The sequence below is a fragment of the Pseudochaenichthys georgianus genome, chromosome 11, assembly GCF_902827115.2.
Source record: "Pseudochaenichthys georgianus chromosome 11, fPseGeo1.2, whole genome shotgun sequence".
Classification (NCBI taxonomy): Eukaryota; Metazoa; Chordata; class Actinopteri; order Perciformes; family Channichthyidae; genus Pseudochaenichthys; species Pseudochaenichthys georgianus.
Window position 1 is genome coordinate 5,783,785 of NC_047513.1, and position 19,281 is coordinate 5,803,065.

At 42.0% G+C, this 19,281-nt stretch overlaps 1 protein-coding gene across 1 annotated transcript in view; it reads right to left on the reverse strand.

Moving 5' to 3' along the window:
- myo1g (myosin IG) overlaps positions 1-19,281 on the reverse strand; it is a 71,042-nt gene that overhangs the window by 30,422 nt on the left and 21,339 nt on the right. The window contains exons 13-20 of the mRNA XM_034094545.2: positions 16,816-16,890; positions 16,537-16,669; positions 14,023-14,189; positions 13,406-13,613; positions 12,126-12,349; positions 10,838-10,982; positions 6,379-6,483; positions 5,621-5,734 (exon numbers count right to left, since the gene is read on the reverse strand). Coding sequence (XP_033950436.1) covers positions 5,621-5,734; positions 6,379-6,483; positions 10,838-10,982; positions 12,126-12,349; positions 13,406-13,613; positions 14,023-14,189; positions 16,537-16,669; positions 16,816-16,890 — 1,171 coding nt within the window. The remainder of the gene's footprint in view (positions 1-5,620; positions 5,735-6,378; positions 6,484-10,837; positions 10,983-12,125; positions 12,350-13,405; positions 13,614-14,022; positions 14,190-16,536; positions 16,670-16,815; positions 16,891-19,281) is intronic.

Consider the following 19,281-nt stretch of genomic DNA (forward strand, 5'->3'; position numbering starts at 1 on the left):
CTACATACTGATATACAGCTGAACATCAGCAGGAGAGGACTCTTTAAAGTAGAGACACTACATACTGATATACACCTGAACATCAGCAGAAGAGGACTCTTTAAAGTAGAGACACTACATACTGATATACGCCTGAATATCAGCAGTAGAGGACTCTTTAAAGTAGAGACACTACATACTGATATACACCTGATCATCAGCAGGAGAGGACTCTTTAAAGTAGAGACACTACATACTGATATACACCTGGACATCAGCAGGAGAGGACTCTTTAAAGTAGAGACACTACATACTGATGTGAACCTGAACATCAGCAGGAGAGGACTCTTTAAAGTAGAGACACTACATACTGATATACACCTGAACATCAGTAGGAGAGGACTCTTTAAAGTAGAGACACTACAGACTGATATACACCTGAACATCAGCAGGAGAGGACTCTTTAAAGTAGAGACACTACATACTGATATACACCTGAACATCAGCAGGAGAGGACTCTTTAAAGTAGAGACACTACATACTGATATACACCTGAACATCAGCAGGAGAGGACTCTTTAAAGCAGAGACACTACATACTGATATACACCTGAACATCAGCAGGAGAGGACTCTTTAAAGTAGAGACACTACATACTGATGTGAACCTGAATGTCAGCTGGAGAGGACTCTTTAAAGTAGAGACACTACATACTGATATACACCTGAACATCAGCAGGAGAGGACTCTTTAAAGTAGAGACACTACACACTGATATACACCTGAACATCAGCAGGAGAGGACTCTTTAAAGTTGAGATACTACATACTGATATACAGCTGAACATCAGCAGGAGAGGACTCTTTAAAGTAGAGACACTACATACTGATATACGCCTGAATATCAGCAGTAGAGGACTCTTTAAAGTAGAGACACTACATACTGATATACACCTGATCATCAGCAGGAGAGGACTCTTTAAAGTAGAGACACTACATACTGATATACACCTGGACATCAGCAGGAGAGGACTCTTTAAAGTAGAGACACTACATACTGATGTGAACCTGAACATCAGCAGGAGAGGACTCTTTAAAGTAGAGACACTACATACTGATATACACCTGAACATCAGTAGGAGAGGACTCTTTAAAGTAGAGACACTACAGACTGATATACACCTGAACATCAGCAGGAGAGGACTCTTTAAAGTAGAGACACTACATACTGATATACACCTGAACATCAGCAGGAGAGGACTCTTTAAAGTAGAGACACTACATACTGATATACACCTGAACATCAGCAGGAGAGGACTCTTTAAAGCAGAGACACTACATACTGATATACACCTGAACATCAGCAGGAGAGGACTCTTTAAAGCAGAGACACTACATACTGATATACACCTGAACATCAGCAGGAGAGGACTCTTTAAAGTAGAGACACTACATACTGATGTGAACCTGAATATCAGCTGGAGAGGACTCTTTAAAGTAGAGACACTACATACTGATGTGAACCTGAATGTCAGCTGGAGAGGACTCTTTAAAGTAGAGACACTACATACTGATATACACCTGAACATCAGCAGGAGAGGACTCTTTAAAGTAGAGACACTACACACTGATATACACCTGAACATCAGCAGGAGAGGACTCTTTAAAGTTGAGATACTACATACTGATATACAGCTGAACATCAGCAGGAGAGGACTCTTTAAAGTAGAGACACTACATACTGATATACGCCTGAATATCAGCAGTAGAGGACTCTTTAAAGTAGAGACACTACATACTGATATACACCTGATCATCAGCAGGAGAGGACTCTTTAAAGTAGAGACACTACATACTGATATACACCTGGACATCAGCAGGAGAGGACTCTTTAAAGTAGAGACACTACATACTGATGTGAACCTGAACATCAGCAGGAGAGGACTCTTTAAAGTAGAGACACTACATACTGATATACACCTGAACATCAGTAGGAGAGGACTCTTTAAAGTAGAGACACTACAGACTGATATACACCTGAACATCAGCAGGAGAGGACTCTTTAAAGTAGAGACACTACATACTGATATACACCTGAACATCAGCAGGAGAGGACTCTTTAAAGTAGAGACACTACATACTGATATACACCTGAACATCAGCAGGAGAGGACTCTTTAAAGCAGAGACACTACATACTGATATACACCTGAACATCAGCAGGAGAGGACTCTTTAAAGCAGAGACACTACATACTGATATACACCTGAACATCAGCAGGAGAGGACTCTTTAAAGTAGAGACACTACATACTGATGTGAACCTGAATATCAGCTGGAGAGGACTCTTTAAAGTAGAGACACTACATACTGATGTGAACCTGAAAATGAGCAGGATATGACTCTTTAAAGTAGAGACACTACATACTGATGTGAACCTGAACATCAGCTGGAGAGGACTCTTTAAAGTAGAGACACTACATACTGATATACACCTGAACACCAGCAGGAGAGGACTCTTTAAAGTAGAGACACTACATACTGATATACACCTGATCATCAGCAGGAGAGGACTCTTTAAAGTAGAGACACTACATACTGATATACACCTGGACATCAGCAGGAGAGGACTCTTTAAAGTAGAGACACTACATACTGATGTGAACCTGAACATCAGCAGGAGAGGACTCTTTAAAGTAGAGACACTACATACTGATATACACCTGAACATCAGCAGGAGAGGACTCTTTAAAGTAGAGACACTACACACTGATATACACCTGAACATCAGCAGGAGAGGACTCTTTAAAGTAGAGACACTACACACTGATATACACCTGAACATCAGCAGGAGAGGACTCTTTAAAGTTGAGATACTACATACTGATATACAGCTGAACATCAGCAGGAGAGGACTCTTTAAAGTAGAGACACTACATACTGATATACGCCTGAATATCAGCAGTAGAGGACTCTTTAAAGTAGAGACACTACATACTGATATACACCTGATCATCAGCAGGAGAGGACTCTTTAAAGTAGAGACACTACATACTGATATACACCTGGACATCAGCAGGAGAGGACTCTTTAAAGTAGAGACACTACATACTGATGTGAACCTGAACATCAGCAGGAGAGGACTCTTTAAAGTAGAGACACTACATACTGATATACACCTGAACATCAGTAGGAGAGGACTCTTTAAAGTAGAGACACTACAGACTGATATACACCTGAACATCAGCAGGAGAGGACTCTTTAAAGTAGAGACACTACATACTGATATACACCTGAACATCAGCAGGAGAGGACTCTTTAAAGTAGAGACACTACATACTGATATACACCTGAACATCAGCAGGAGAGGACTCTTTAAAGCAGAGACACTACATACTGATATACACCTGAACATCAGCAGGAGAGGACTCTTTAAAGTAGAGACACTACATACTGATAAACACCTGAACATCAGCAGGAGAGGACTCTTTAAAGCAGAGACACTACATACTGATATACAGCTGAACATCAGCAGGAGAGGACTCTTTAAAGTAGAGACACTACATACTGATGTGAACCTGAAAATGAGCAGGATAGGACTCTTTAAAGTAGAGACACTACATACTGATGTGAACCTGAACATCAGCTGGAGAGGACTCTTTAAAGTAGAGACACTACATACTGATATACACCTGAACACCAGCAGGAGAGGACTCTTTAAAGTAGAGACACTACATACTGATATACACCTGATCATCAGCAGGAGAGGACTCTTTAAAGTAGAGACACTACATACTGATATACACCTGGACATCAGCAGGAGAGGACTCTTTAAAGTAGAGACACTACATACTGATGTGAACCTGAACATCAGCAGGAGAGGACTCTTTAAAGTAGAGACACTACATACTGATATACACCTGAACATCAGCAGGAGAGGACTCTTTAAAGTAGAGACACTACAGACTGATATACACCTGAACATCAGCAGGAGAGGACTCTTTAAAGTAGAGACACTACATACTGATATACACCTGAACATCAGCAGGAGAGGACTCTTTAAAGTAGAGACACTACATACTGATATACACCTGAACATCAGCAGGAGAGGACTCTTTAAAGCAGATACACTACATACTGATATACACCTGAACATCAGCAGGAGAGGACTCTTTAAAGCAGAGACACTACATACTGATATACACCTGAACATCAGCAGGAGAGGACTCTTTAAAGTAGAGACACTACATACTGATGTGAACCTGAATATCAGCTGGAGAGGACTCTTTAAAGTAGATACACTACATACTGATGTGAACCTGAAAATGAGCAGGATAGGACTCTTTAAAGTAGAGACACTACATACTGATGTGAACCTGAACATCAGCTGGAGAGGACTCTTTAAAGTAGAGACACTACATACTGATATACACCTGAACCTCAGCAGGAGAGGACTCTTTAAAGTAGAGACACTACATACTGATGTGAACCTGAACATCAGCAGGAGAGGACTCTTTAAAGTAGAGACACTACATACTGATATACACCTGAACATCAGCAGGAGAGGACTCTTTAAAGTAGAGACACTACATACTGATGTGAACCTGAACATCAGCAGGAGAGGACTCTTTAAAGTAGAGACACTACATACTGATATACACCTGAACATCAGCAGGAGAGGACTCTTTAAAGTAGAGACACTACACACTGATATACACCTGAACATCAGCAGGAGAGGACTCTTTAAAGTTGAGATACTACATACTGATATACAGCTGAACATCAGCAGGAGAGGACTCTTTAAAGTAGAGACACTACATACTGATATACGCCTGAATATCAGCAGTAGAGGACTCTTTAAAGTAGAGACACTACATACTGATATACACCTGATCATCAGCAGGAGAGGACTCTTTAAAGTAGAGACACTACATACTGATATACACCTGGACATCAGCAGGAGAGGACTCTTTAAAGTAGAGACACTACATACTGATGTGAACCTGAACATCAGCAGGAGAGGACTCTTTAAAGTAGAGACACTACATACTGATATACACCTGAACATCAGTAGGAGAGGACTCTTTAAAGTAGAGACACTACAGACTGATATACACCTGAACATCAGCAGGAGAGGACTCTTTAAAGTAGAGACACTACATACTGATATACACCTGAACATCAGCAGGAGAGGACTCTTTAAAGTAGAGACACTACATACTGATATACACCTGAACATCAGCAGGAGAGGACTCTTTAAAGCAGAGACACTACATACTGATATACACCTGAACATCAGCAGGAGAGGACTCTTTAAAGCAGAGACACTACATACTGATATACACCTGAACATCAGCAGGAGAGGACTCTTTAAAGTAGAGACACTACAGACTGATATACACCTGAACATCAGCAGGAGAGGACTCTTTAAAGTAGAGACACTACATACTGATGTGAACCTGAACATCAGCAGGAGAGGACTCTTTAAAGTAGAGACACTACATACTGATGTGAACCTGAACATCAGCAGGAGAGGACTCTTTAAAGTAGAGACACTACATACTGATGTGAACCTGAACATGAGCAGAATACCTTTAAGAATGTTCAGGTGCATGAATGTGGGAGAGCGTGCTTGCGAGTACTCACAATGTCTAAGGGAAGCCTCTTCAGAACCTTGAACTGTTTTTTCGGCTCTAATTTGTACACACACTTGTCTGTGATGAGCAGTCCTCGGTCCGTGCTTTTGTTGAATCTATTCACCTGAGAGACGGAAAATGACAGAAGAGGTTTTTATTTATTTATTAACTTTTGCAACTTGTAGGATCTTTTTACCGTCACTTCAAACACTTGATGGGTTTCCTTGTGGAGCAACACACGAGCGACACACACCAAACAAAGCAATGCAGATAAAAGACAAAGGCTCCTGGGGCTTGTCAGTGTTGGTGGTTGTTTTATTTTCCTCTATCAAAGCCTTCAAACCGTCAAATATACTTTGTCTAAAGCTTTTTAGAGTTTCTCTACCATCCCTGATACGGGACATATGGCCTTCACTATCCACAGAGACTTCATAAGAGTTCATCTTGAGGTGAAATAATAAGCAAGGCCTCACCCGACTCCGTTAAATTGAGTCGAAAAGCTTTTAAAAGAAAATTGTAGGAGTGAATTATAGTTCCTGATCAATCCTCGAATTATGTTTTAAAATGTCATGTCTTTATACTCCTGTCTGAGAGGGTTGCATGCAACGCTAGGACATGAACTCTGGAGCGGCACAAAGGAGAAGAAGGGGAGCGAGTGGGTGGAAGGCGGAGAACATGCAAGCGAGAAGCATCCCAAAGCTAAAAAGAAGCAACAAAAGAAAGAAACACATTTTCATTCCAGCGTTTTCTTTTCCCCGCGTTCCGTACCTTCCGACAGAAGCCAGAGAAGAGGACCTGGTTGTGCTCGTCTCTGTTCCTCAGCTCCTTGGACACTCTGATGAAGGCGGCGCTGGTCTGAGGGCAGTCTCGCACCTGCACGATTCAAAGACCTCGTGTTATTAACAGAAGCCACTAGCTACAGCAGGAATGTGTCTCGTCGTTAAAGCGGCCTGACCCCTCTCAGCCTCTTGCATGGCTTCAATGCGCTAAGCGGCAGATCAAAGCTGGTGGCCTCGGGGGGCTGCTGTGAGCAGACAGCAGGGCAGCTGATGCTGGAGCTCAACTCCATGAGGAGAATTAGAGTCAGGGGCTGCTGGTCTCAAAGCGTGTCATGGTCTCCCTTCGTCACAATAAGGTCTCCACTTCCTGTGATCAAGTATACTAAGGAACTATACTGTTCAGCTAAAGTATTGGAAGTGCTCTGGCCTACGTCCTTTAGTCCCAGTGAAGGGACTCTTGATGCTGCGAATACTGACTACAATGATACTTTGTTGTGCCTCCAGATTTGAGACACAGTTTGGGGAAGATCCTCTCGTGTTTGGCTCTGAATCATCGTTGTGTAGGAGAGTCAGCCTCTTCTCTCAGTTCTCTCTCTCCTGCCTAATTGCCTCAGACAACAGATGATGTGTACCAATGCTATACAAAACAATGGTAAGGGAAGAAGCTGCTTGAACGTCTGTGCTTTGCTGGAACATTAGGTTTTTTAAAGTGACAATAACGGCTCATATAGCCATAATATGTCGAAAAGAACTATGGTGATGTATTTTTCACCCACAACTTCTAAAATGAGCTTGGAATAATGAAACAAACGTGTTGTCTTTTGGTGGAGGGTTTCTGAGAATACATGACCTACCCTAATGTGCCTGACTTCCCCTCCCGTCTGCTCTCAGCATGTAATCTGAAGCAGCCGCACACAGGTCACGATCCAGGCCGACTGCATGCTGGATTACATGCGCTCCTCTCTAGGTCTTTGTGGAACAACAACGTGGTGAAGCTGGAGCCCTGGAGGGGGCTGGGAGTCACGGGCTGTCTGACTCGGGAGTGGCTCCCTGAAGGCGTCTCTCCAGCCTCCGGCCACCTAACTTCTCGGATTAGCCGTTAAATGATCTGACCGTGGGATTGGTTAAAGGAGGGCTGTGTTCACACCCTGCTGCGAGGCTCGTCGTCACATGCACCGCATACATTAACACAGATGCTTTTCTGTGATTCATACACTGCTGCTCATTAAGTCTTAGTTACTGTGATGAACTCAATCCAATGGATTTCCCCAGTTGTCATCATAAAAGAAATGTTGTGTTGTTGTGTTGCTTCATAATAAATGAGGTTAGAAAGCTCTGAGAAAACACACAATCAAACCTCTGTTGAATAGATATTAGAGTACAATCTTTTTAAAAATAGCATATTAAACTAGAACTAACTTTTTGCAGTGTATTTATAATTTTTCTATCTTTTTGTCCGACCAAAGCAAAACAAATTCTCCATTTCAATTAGTAGTTAAACCATGGATTGCAAAGATATTCCACTTAAATTATAACGTTGTGTGCATAGTTAATTTTCAGAAACTATTCTTATTGTACTTTCTTGTATTTTTGTATATTTCTTGTAAATATTTTTTGCAATGTTTTTTTTTTACAGTAGTTCTAGATGTGTTGCTTTGTTACAACTTCATTCCTTTAATTGTGTGTTCATAGTGTGTTTATGTTTGCGGCCACTATGCACTATAACAGACCAAAGCACAATCCTTGTGTCTCAGGGTTTCCCACACAGACTTTACTTGAGCGGGCCGCCCAGGTATATTAACGGCCGGCAAAGTATATTTCGCGACCCATTTAGGTTTTTTTTGTTTCGTTTTTTTGTATCCGTCCACGAGCACGACGCCATCTGCGATCGATTAACTAGTGGACAATGATCCGTCGCTCGACGCCTCCTGTACCTGTTCGCTCTGCTATCGCGTGAACCAACAGAAAAGGAGACCTTACGAGAAACAGAGAAGACAACGTAAACATAGTTTGTTCCAGAGCAGTGTGTGTGCATCAGAGCAGTATGTGTGCATCATGTTGTTGCACGTCACAAAGCCACACACACACACACACACACACACACACACACACACACACACACACACACACACACACACACACACACACACACACACACACACACACACACACACACACACACACACACACACACACACACACACACACACACACACACACACACACACACACACACACACACACACACACACACACACACACACACACACACACACACACACACACACACACACACACACACACACACACACACACACACACACACACACACACACACACACACCACTCTCGGGGCCCCCTGGTAGTCACACGGCTCCATAATATAACTGGCAAAAATGTAATAATGTCATGCATCGGCCTCCAGTGGGAAAATGGTGTAATCTGTTGGAATAGAGTAGAAATATCAAATATCACTACTTTTCTTCTAAATGAAATGCTGACATTACAAAATGCATGGTTTTATACTGCAATGGCAGTGAGATCAACACAATTTGAATGGAAGTCAATGAGGCATTTTTGGCCACGAAGGTGTCCAGAGGTAGTATCTGACACTACATAAAAAATAATTATGCAATCAAATCAAATTTTTTGTTAATCTTTGACATATCCAAGACTCTAAATAACCACCAAAGCCCCATTACATTTTTGTAATAAATAATGCAAATAATTTAACAGGCATTTAAAAGGGATAAAATCCTGAAAATGATTGAATGTTTGGTTGTGAGCACGTGAGAAGTTGTTTAAAGGGGACCTATCATGCAAAATGCACTTTTGTACGTCTTTTACAGTATACATGAACATGTGTCCCCGGTGTGTCAGGGAACTCACCAAGTGTCAGAAAACACAACCCTCTCTCTTTTCCTCCGTACCCAAATCTCTAAAAACGGGGCTGCAACGGATCTGATACAGATTTGAAATTGTTCTGACGTCAGAAACGGGGTGCTCCGCATATATGGGCAACTCTCCACCTATCAGGGGAATGAGAGGTTGCGTGGCATGGTAACAGCATGGTAACAGCATGGTAACAGCATGGTAACAGCATGGTAACATGACACTCGTGCCTCGCCCCCCTCCTTTGCAGGGGGGCGTGGTCAGCTGCAGCTCATTTGCCACAGAATCAGCCCTTGCAAAAACAGGGCTGGAATAGAGCAAATAGAGCGAAATGAGGCTAAAATACATGATCTGTTTGGTATTTTGAAAAAAAGACTTCACAGACATGTTTTATATACGTATGGCCCTACAATATATGTTTCAGATATAGCATGATAGGTCCACTTTAAGTGATTCATGAACAAAAAAACAAATATTGATGTATGTTGATTTAATTGCAGTTTTTTGGAGCGTGTACATTTTTGCCACGATGGTGTCGAAAGGATGAAAATTCGAAGAGGGCACAGGGTATATTTCAGATCTGTGGGAAACACTGCATCTGTATACCTTCTTGGCAATAAACCTGATTCTGACTGCTTTGTGTGATGTAAGCCACTTAAGATTCACTTTTTATATCTATTTCTGAAGATGTAACGATATCCACGGCCTTCTTTATCAATTAGAATTTGCTCACGTGCCATCAAATGACTTCAGTATGACGCTGTGGTCATGTGACAATATGTGGTGATATGATGATGAGATTATAACCCCCGACCCTTTCGTAGCTCACGTGATGACGCCTGGAGAGGCTCCGCTCACTGATCATGGGATTCAATTGAAAGCACCACATCGTTGTACTTAATGTTTCTTAACCTTTGTTTACATTGTTTTAAAGTGGATTTAAGTTATCTACACAGCTGTTGCATTACTTCTTCTTATGTTACACTATCTGTACTATGAGCTGAAACAAAGAGGACAACATTGGAGAACTGTAGTTTAACTGTTAGTTAAATGTAAAAGTAACTGTTGCAGTCTACGACCTCTTATAAATATTTTTGATAGGGCAAAACATAAAATAAAATATGTACTTCTATGAAAATAATGTTTTCTTTTCATTTTTTGCATGTTGTTTTTGTTCCACTGAAGGTGACTTTTCGACTGATTTGATTTCTACCTTCATACGTGAAGTTTAGAGCTTGTTTATCTCCCTGTGATACTTGAGGTCACTCACCGGGGTGATGCGCTGTGATTGGATAACTCACAGGACGGCTATTTCACTTCAATGTACTTTGTTTTTCTTGGACCTTGTGTGTATAAATAGTTTGTTAGTATTGAATTAGTTGATTAAATATAATTATATATCTAAAATAAGAACACATGTCTTTCAGAGGTTGCTTAACTAGAATGATTCCGTATGTAAATAAAGAGTAATCAGGGACCTCATGAGCTATCTTAACATGATGTGTTGCAGACCATTGACCCTAAGAGTACCCCGACTGATCGCGTGTGTTCCTTACGTTGGCCAGGTAGTCCCTCTCCCAGGCTCTGCTGACCCCCCAGTCCTTCCTCTCTCCGCTCAGTGCAGTCAGAGCTGCCACTTTGGCCCGGACCTCCAGCATGTCAGACGGGGGGATGTTCTTCACGATCTGCCTCGCCCACCACCTGACAACATGGGGTGGCAACAACACAGAGGGTCAGCTGGGTGGAATGCACATCAAAGGTGCAACTGAGGACCGTACAGTAGGAGGGAAAGCTTCGAGATTAGACCGTGGGACTCACTCAAGTTATTCTGCAACCATTGGAAGACTAGGCCCATTTCGTTTTGGTTTAAATTAGATTCAACGTTATTGTCATTGCACAGAGTACAAGTACTGAGACAACCAAAGGCAATTAGCATCCAAACAAAATGTGCAAAAGAAACAGTAAACTACAGTGTTAAGTATAGTATAATATAAGTATATAGATATAACAGATACAGTATGAACAGTATTTATGAGTATAAACTGTGTAGATATGAGTAGGCTACAGAAGCTGTTTGGACAGAAAAGAACTAACGTGCGAAATCAGTATAGAAATGATAGCTGAATAGTTATTTCAGTCTTTTTTTTTTTTCTTTTTTTTTGTCGCTGCTTTTAATTGAACTATTCATATCTTAAACTGCACTGTAACTTTTATCCATGTATTTTTCCTTTTAATGTTTATTTTATTAGCTTTTTAATGCTTAATGTCTTTCATTTTTTGTAAAGCACTTTGAATTGCCTTGTGTTGAAAGTGCTATATAAGTCAACTTGCCTTGCCTTACCAAGTATTGAGATGTCCTGTTTTATCATATACAAGTGGAAACATTTAGGTTTTGGCTGAGAAAATAAGAAATGTCAAGACGTTACCTTGGAACTTTCAATTTCATTGACCAAATTATTCATCTTGAAAATAATCAGCAGAAGAATAGGTGAGCAACATAAAGATGGAGTTCAGCCCTGGTTAAATGATTGGTTTACAAGTTTAAAAACCCTGCCTTCCAGCACCTCTTGGGTTTACTAATGAACAAGTTGCATTTTGTATATTTGATCTAGATGATAAAAAGTGTTTTCAGGGTTTGTCTCCACCGGTGTCTCGACTCCATCCTGTCTCTCTCAAGGCATCTCTACCCCGTAATGATTAGTTCATTATCAGCGACGGACTGTAATCTCCAAAGACTCTCACACTTGATTCTAATGTGCAACATGTCTATACACTAATTGTCACTCTTAAAGGAAGTCCCTCCTGATTGCGATGCTGTGTGAGCTGTATCGAGCGTGATCTGACCTGTGGTGCAGCATGACGGTGTTGTTGTGGAACTGGGACAGCGCTGCGGGCGGGGTCGGCCACTCCACGCTCCTCCCGTAGTCGGCCATGGTGCGCACGTTGGTGAACCTCCTCTCCACCTCCCGGAAGTGGGCCTTCACCTTGTAGCGCTTAAAGCAGCCCATGATGGCGTAGATAGCCCTCATTCGCCGGCACCTCCTACGAGCCAGAGCCCCTCGCCACACCTTTTAGAGATTTAGAAACATGTATTCATGACAGAATCAGGAGAGGAGAGGCGAGGGAGTCCCACTGAGCTCTTGCTCCAGTTAGAGCCACACTTCTCTGAAAAGACATCAAAGTAGGTCACATGAAAGAGAAAGGAGAGGGAGTTTCATTGAGCAAGTGAACTAATTGACTATAATGTAACTGGATCTCATTAATTAGCATAATTATTGCTACAGGAAATTTGAATTGGAGCTGGAATTTCAGTCAAGCATAACCAGAAGCCACATATTATGAGGCTTTGAGACACAGTTTGAAAGTAAAGAAGAGAACTCGGTCACATGATGAGCCGCTTGTGGCTTTACAGTGGTGCTCTGTCAGTAATAGGAATGTCAGGTTCGTCCATTCTAATGAATGCATAATGTAGAGGGACGACATCACCATTTGTTTTGAGGCTGAGGAAGAATATACTAAAAGCATCGCTGATGCTAACATACAAAAATAATTGGACTGACCTCATAGCATGTACAGAGAGAAAAAACGATTATTTCTCAAATATCTTATATCAAAGAGATAGTAAGCATCATTTATAATGAATTTGTATTTTCAAGGATGGAAAAAGAGGAGAGCTAATGCATGATATCAGTCTTTTATGGTCAAAGAAGTGCATGTATGGATAAAAGTATAGCGAGGAAATGAAATGTAAGGCATTTAAAGTAGCAGCTTTAAATGACTCATTCAAAATGGAATGGAAGTGCGAAGAAAGGTTCAAATGTATGGTATCATTATAAAAGGAAAATGAAAATAATGAAAAATAATAAATAAAATCTTTTTTTTTATTGTCATTTAGCAAGTGGTGAGCTATCCGTCAACAATAAAGAGTCTAAGTTAGCATGCATAGTAGGTTTGTTTTAGTTTATCAAATACAAGACACATTGATAGAAGTTTTTCCTACTTCTTTTTGGCAAATACACAACTAATATAGAAGTATATTTGCTGTATATATCTTTTTAAATATAAAATGTATGAAATAAAATCTAAATATAATATCAAATGTATACAAAACTAAAATGGCCGACCTTCTGCAGGAAAAGCACCAGGATGGGGATGAGGGCGGCTCTCTCCTGCTCCAGAGTGTAGAGAGAGCGAGGCGAGCGCACAAACAGCTTGGTGTGTCCGTACGCCACGTCGTCCTGGAAACCGTGCTGGGTGACGATGGCCTCCACCGCCTCTCTGTCCGACGCCATCAGGTGGTTCGGCCAGGTGTACTCGCATGTCATTTTATACCTAAAAGAGAAAGAGGAAAATTAGGGCTTACAGTACGATGACCACAGTGTTGATCTGTAAATATGAAAGTAGAACTATTGTTACTGTAACTGAAAGGTTTTTAATGATCTGTAAAAGTCTTAGTTGTTAAAGGCTCACTTGTTAATATACATGTTAACTTCTAAGCTTCTAAGCTGTTAGAAACAGTTTTACAATTTCTGGTATGGAGATTTGCAAAGTTTGATACAATTACTCAAAGACCAAATCGACAATATGCATGTGGTACAAAACACTTTTAAGTCAAATTCCATCATAGTAACAACTAGCAGTGCTGGATAGTTTGTGTACCATCCCTGGGGTTACACTGAGCTGCTGTAGTAACACAGAAAGCACAGGACTGTATCTTTATGGAGGAAAGAGCCTCACTGACCGCTGCAGGACGCGCGCGTAATGCTGCCTGTAGGCGAAGCCCGCTCTGCGCACCATCACATTCTCCATCAGGCCCAGGTAGGCCACCTGGTGCTGGCAGCGAGCGTCGTCAAACAGCACCTGAGACTTCATCTCGTTGGGCTTGATGCACCGCACATAGTAGGGCTCCTGGAGGGCCAGACAGAAGAGATGGAGGTCAGTGCTCAGCTTTGATCCCGTGTTGTGTTGCTGCAGCACTGAGGAGAGCACCATAAACTGCCTGGTATTACTCACTGTAAAACTCACCAGCTTATCACCAAGTCATCACATCATCACATGACAGAAAGATATACTGTAATACTGTCAAACTCCCCTGCATTCTAAAGCAATCCGTTTGGTTGTTATTTTAATTTGTTTGTGTATGTATTTTCCAAAAATATATATTCATATTTTATTAGATTATTTTTCGTTTAATTTGTATTATTATTTTTTAATTCTTGTGTCTTCTACATTACGTCTGTACACATGGAAAATAGATGGCAATGCCAAATGATCTTTTGGGGAAAGGGCCTGTGTGTCAAGGTCGATGAAAGACGTTGGGATAAAGTGACCACTTTCTGCTCCCCTCATGACAAAGATGCATGCGCCTGCTGCCCCCAGTTTCAACTTGAGATTGAGGAGCGGACTCAGTTAATGGGAGCAGATGAGGTGGGCAGAATGGGCACAGGTGCTTCAGTTTGGCAGATGAGGAAAACATCCGCTCTTTCATCATGACCTGAAGGTCGCCAGGGGAGTTTCCTTCTGACCTCTGCCACGCCGAGACGAGACGTCACAGCATCCTGACAGCAGGCCGCCCCAAAATAACAGCAGCAAATGTCAGACTTCAGTCGGGGAGATGAGGCCAGGTGAGGTGAGCAGCACATGTTGTGAAGCAGCACCAGCTCCCCCTCACCAACATGTCAGCTCCACAGGCAGCCTGACAGGATGAGGACAAATGCCCTACAACACTGTTACTCCCTGACACCAAAAACAGCACGCTCTCTGTATACATGTTCCTGCCGGACGGCTGCATACTGCCTCTCGCTTCCTTTTTGTCATTCACAGTGACAGGCCGTCCTCCCAGAAGAGACATCGCACATTGGCAGCCTCAGAATAGCGTATGACTCACACAGGCTTGAGAGAGCAGAACAGGGAGACTGGTGCAGAGCATCTTCCTGAAGATGACAGCAGTGTAAACTAGGGAGGAGATCTCCGCTCAACACTAACAAGTCCACATATCACAACAAGATGTCACAACATCAAACCTACAGAGCCTATCAAGAAGACAATTGTCTGAGATTTGGTTCTGACTTTTGAAGCTCTGTTTCACCCAGAGAATGTATACAATTGGGCAAAGTCTCCGTGAAGTCACCGATTGGTTTCTGAAGAGGCGTGGTGACTCAAGGAGCTCAAAATGCAGCTTCCGGTCATCTCCAGAAAAGTGTCTTTCCGCTGTAAGGGTGGGCCTTTTACCTTGGGCTTTAGAGACATCATCTGCCTTTTGGAGCAAGCCTCAAGTGGCCTATCGAATAACTGCAGTTTTGGGTCTTACACATCTTCTTCACTCCTCAGCCCCAGCAACTACCACATGTTTCCACCAGGTCAAACAACAAAACGTGCAGTTGCTACAAAACAAAGCTGGATATAAGTCAAACCACAGTAACTGGGAGTGTAGCCTAATAAACAACTCAACATGACAACTATATCAAATGTTAGCTAGCTGATGAAATAGCGGTGTTAGCTTAAAGTTAGAAAAGCTCAAATACAACAATGTAAAAAAAATGTTGATTTTATGAATCAACAGAACTTTATGAAGCAGTCATGAAAGAGAAAAAAATAACGAAAACTTCTGCTAAAGTTGAATAACTTCATTAAATGTTAGCTAGCTGGTGAGACAGGCATAGCTAAAGCTACAACTAAATGTACCGTCAGTTGTCTGTATCTTCAAATGATTAATTTGAATCTTGGCAGTTCATTTACATAAATTATTTTGCATTAGTAAATCAGGCATGAGTGGACGGAGAAAAAAATGGTTGCCAAGCTAACTAGCCTAGCAATACTGTCATTTAAATGTATTACAAATGTTTTTGTATTACTTGGATTTCAATAAACATAATCATAAACAGACAAGAGTCACTGATTAAAAGAGATAGACTCTAAATAGTTTAAACAAAGCAGATTTTTTTTTTTTTAAATACATTATGATATCAGATATTTATTATGTCGGCCATGTACAAAATAAACTAGTCTAAAAGGGCACAACATGGTGGCATTACAAACGTTATCTAAAGCAGTTTCTCTGCTAGCCTGAAAACTTTAAAGCTTTTTTCTCAACTTCACAGATTCCATATTTACTGCTGTCTTATAGAGACACTCGGCTCTTCTTGGTCAGAATTAGGTATCTTCAATCAGTCTAAATACGGCAAACCAACCACGGCTTCCCTTGAGGGTGAGACGGAAGGGAACAGAAAGTCAATCTTAAGCTGAAATCACTGACCTTGCAGCCCAGTTTATCCACCAAGGCCACAATGGAGTTCTTGAAGAGTGTGGCTGCGGTCAGAGGTCGCTTTGTGACCTCTGTGATGCTCAGCTGACCATCTGGCCACATCTCCTTCATGACTGGGTTGGCACTACGACAGACAGAGGAAGGGGGGCAAAAACAATGGGGCAAAAAACGAAGATAGGACGTCATTAACTTTGTAGCAGAGTAGTGATGGCAAGAAACTCGTGACACACCAGTTAACTGAACGGTCAAGAGCATCGTGATGGTTGGCACCTGTTGTACATGAGGCGCTTGAAATCCTGGAAAAGCAGGTCCTTGTTTTTGTCCAAAAAGCCCTCGACGGAATATCTAGATATAGGGGGAGAATGTGAGAGTTACAAAAGGAAGAGGGGAGCATCACGGAAAACGCTCTTGAAGTGAAGCGGTCAGAATAAGATGTTACATTTGAAAGCATATCAGACAGAAACCAGCAAAGTGTAAGCAAGGGTCATTTTCAGTACCCGTTAAAAGACTCTCCGCTACAAACGATTCCACGTCCTCAGGCTGGAGGATTATAGCAACACTCGTGCCGCTTAGACGATTTACAAATTAGGAACACGGTCACATTTCCCCCACGGCTCACGTTTTAGAGGAACTAACTACGAACTAATCTGTGTGTCTTTTCTTTTAACTGCTCAGTTGGTTTTAGTGAGGCCTCGGCAGGGGGTCACTGGCGCACTGTAACAGTTATACAAGCCGTTCAGCCTCGGGGTAAAAGGCTGCTGTAGTGTTGCCTCAAATAAACGTGTACCCTCTCATCGGTTGCTCACAATGTAACAACCTACAGTGTGGATGATTTTCTAAAGTTGCATCCTGTATTCAAAATCCTATTTAGTCCTGAAGTTATAGAATCTAATTGTACTTATCCAGGGTTCCCAGGCCTTCTTTATTCTATCGAATGAAAGGTCTTTTGAAGGACTTGGCACCAGAGTGATAACACATCTTCGATGTTAAATCGAGAAGAAAACAAGTTCTGCTACACAAATGTATTTTTTGGGGGGGACTTTTATTTTAAAAAAGGGGCCCTATTTTCTTCATGTTCAGGTGTATATCAGTATGTCGTGTCTCTACTGGGACGTGTCTCCATGCTTTAATGTTCAAAAAGATCTTTATTTTTCTCATACTGCATGTGGTGCAGCTCCTCTTTTCACCCTCTGTCTGAAACCAGAGCCCAGTCTGCTCTGATTGGGTAGATGGCATGCTCTGTTGTGAGTGGTCAACCGCTGAGAGATGTGCCGCCACTTAGCCTATCACATACAATATGTTGGAGCGCTAGCCAATAGAAGCCAGAGTGATACATAGTGATGTCGCTACGTTACCGAAGCGAACTAGGAATCCAATGGTGGCGATTCAGGCAGAGGGGGGGGGGGGAGAGAAACTCCCTCTGGAGGGAACACAGTGATTGTAGCCTTTGCAGACCATTTACATGCACTAAAACCTATATAACACACTACAGGGACGGGACAACCCCTAATAAAGATCTAATAATAAAACTAGCCCATTATTCAGACCATCAGTAAAAACACAAGACATTGATTTCAATATATAGTACTTTAATTAATTCCCAGTGCTTCTCAGAGTATTTGCAGTTATGGCTCTTCTGCACAGGGTCTCTTGCTCTCCTCTTGGCAGTCGCTCCCTCCCTCCCTCGCTGCTGCAACAACACCACCATTAAGCTTTATGCAAATAAACTTGCGATGACGTTGCCAATACGCAGAGTGTGGGAGTGATGATAGAAAAGAGTTGGCAACGCTGCACAGGACACACTGCATTTTGTTGTCCACGGCTTTAAAACAAGTTGTTTTCCCGGAGATACCCCGTGGCGGAAAGAATGGCAAAGTGAAAGCGAGGTGTGTAGGGATCCAATTCAAACCCAGTTGGTGTCATTATTCTATAGCAATGACATGGTGCAATCAACATTTACTTCATAATGATAAGCAAACAAATACCATAACGAATAAAGTTCCTGTTAGAATTAAGAATAAGTACAGGATCGTTCGTAGCCAAATGTAATGCCTTTTGATGAACTGCAATCTGTTGGCTCTTCCACAGTCTCCACTGCTCTGCCCCAGGTCAACTACTTGAGTACTGTACTGACTGCAGTAGTTCACACACTTGTTTGTCTCAGCATCCCTCCCTCTAAACCAGTGGTTCTCAAACTTGTTCATACCAAGGACCACTTAACCAATAAAAAAACACTCGCGGACCACCTAACTCCACAAATATAAAAAAACACATTGTTTTTCGAGAACAGATTACAAATCGCCTGAAGATGGTACAAACAAGTGGCAACATGTGTGATGAAGGTGTTGCGCTGGGCTATTTCATGCAATCGAAAGTGAAACTTAACCTCGCTCCATTGCGGAGATATTCCCGCGAGGGTGCGGAAAACTTAAATATATGTATTTATTTCAAATATGAAATGTTACCAATATACTCACGGACCACTAGGGGGCGCTCACGGACCACCAGTGGTCCGCGGACCACACTTTGAGAAGCACTGCTCTAAACAAACAGACACACAGCATGTCACATGTGTCCTGCATGGCCCTGACAGTGACTGTGTCCTAGACTCTCACATCTGGAGGCAGAGAAGCGAGGTCCTGGCTGTAACAGATGTGTTCCCTGGGTTCACGGGCGGCCACACCACCTGACCAAGTCCCGGGAAGCTCGCCGCAGAGAGACAGAGTGTGAAAGGAG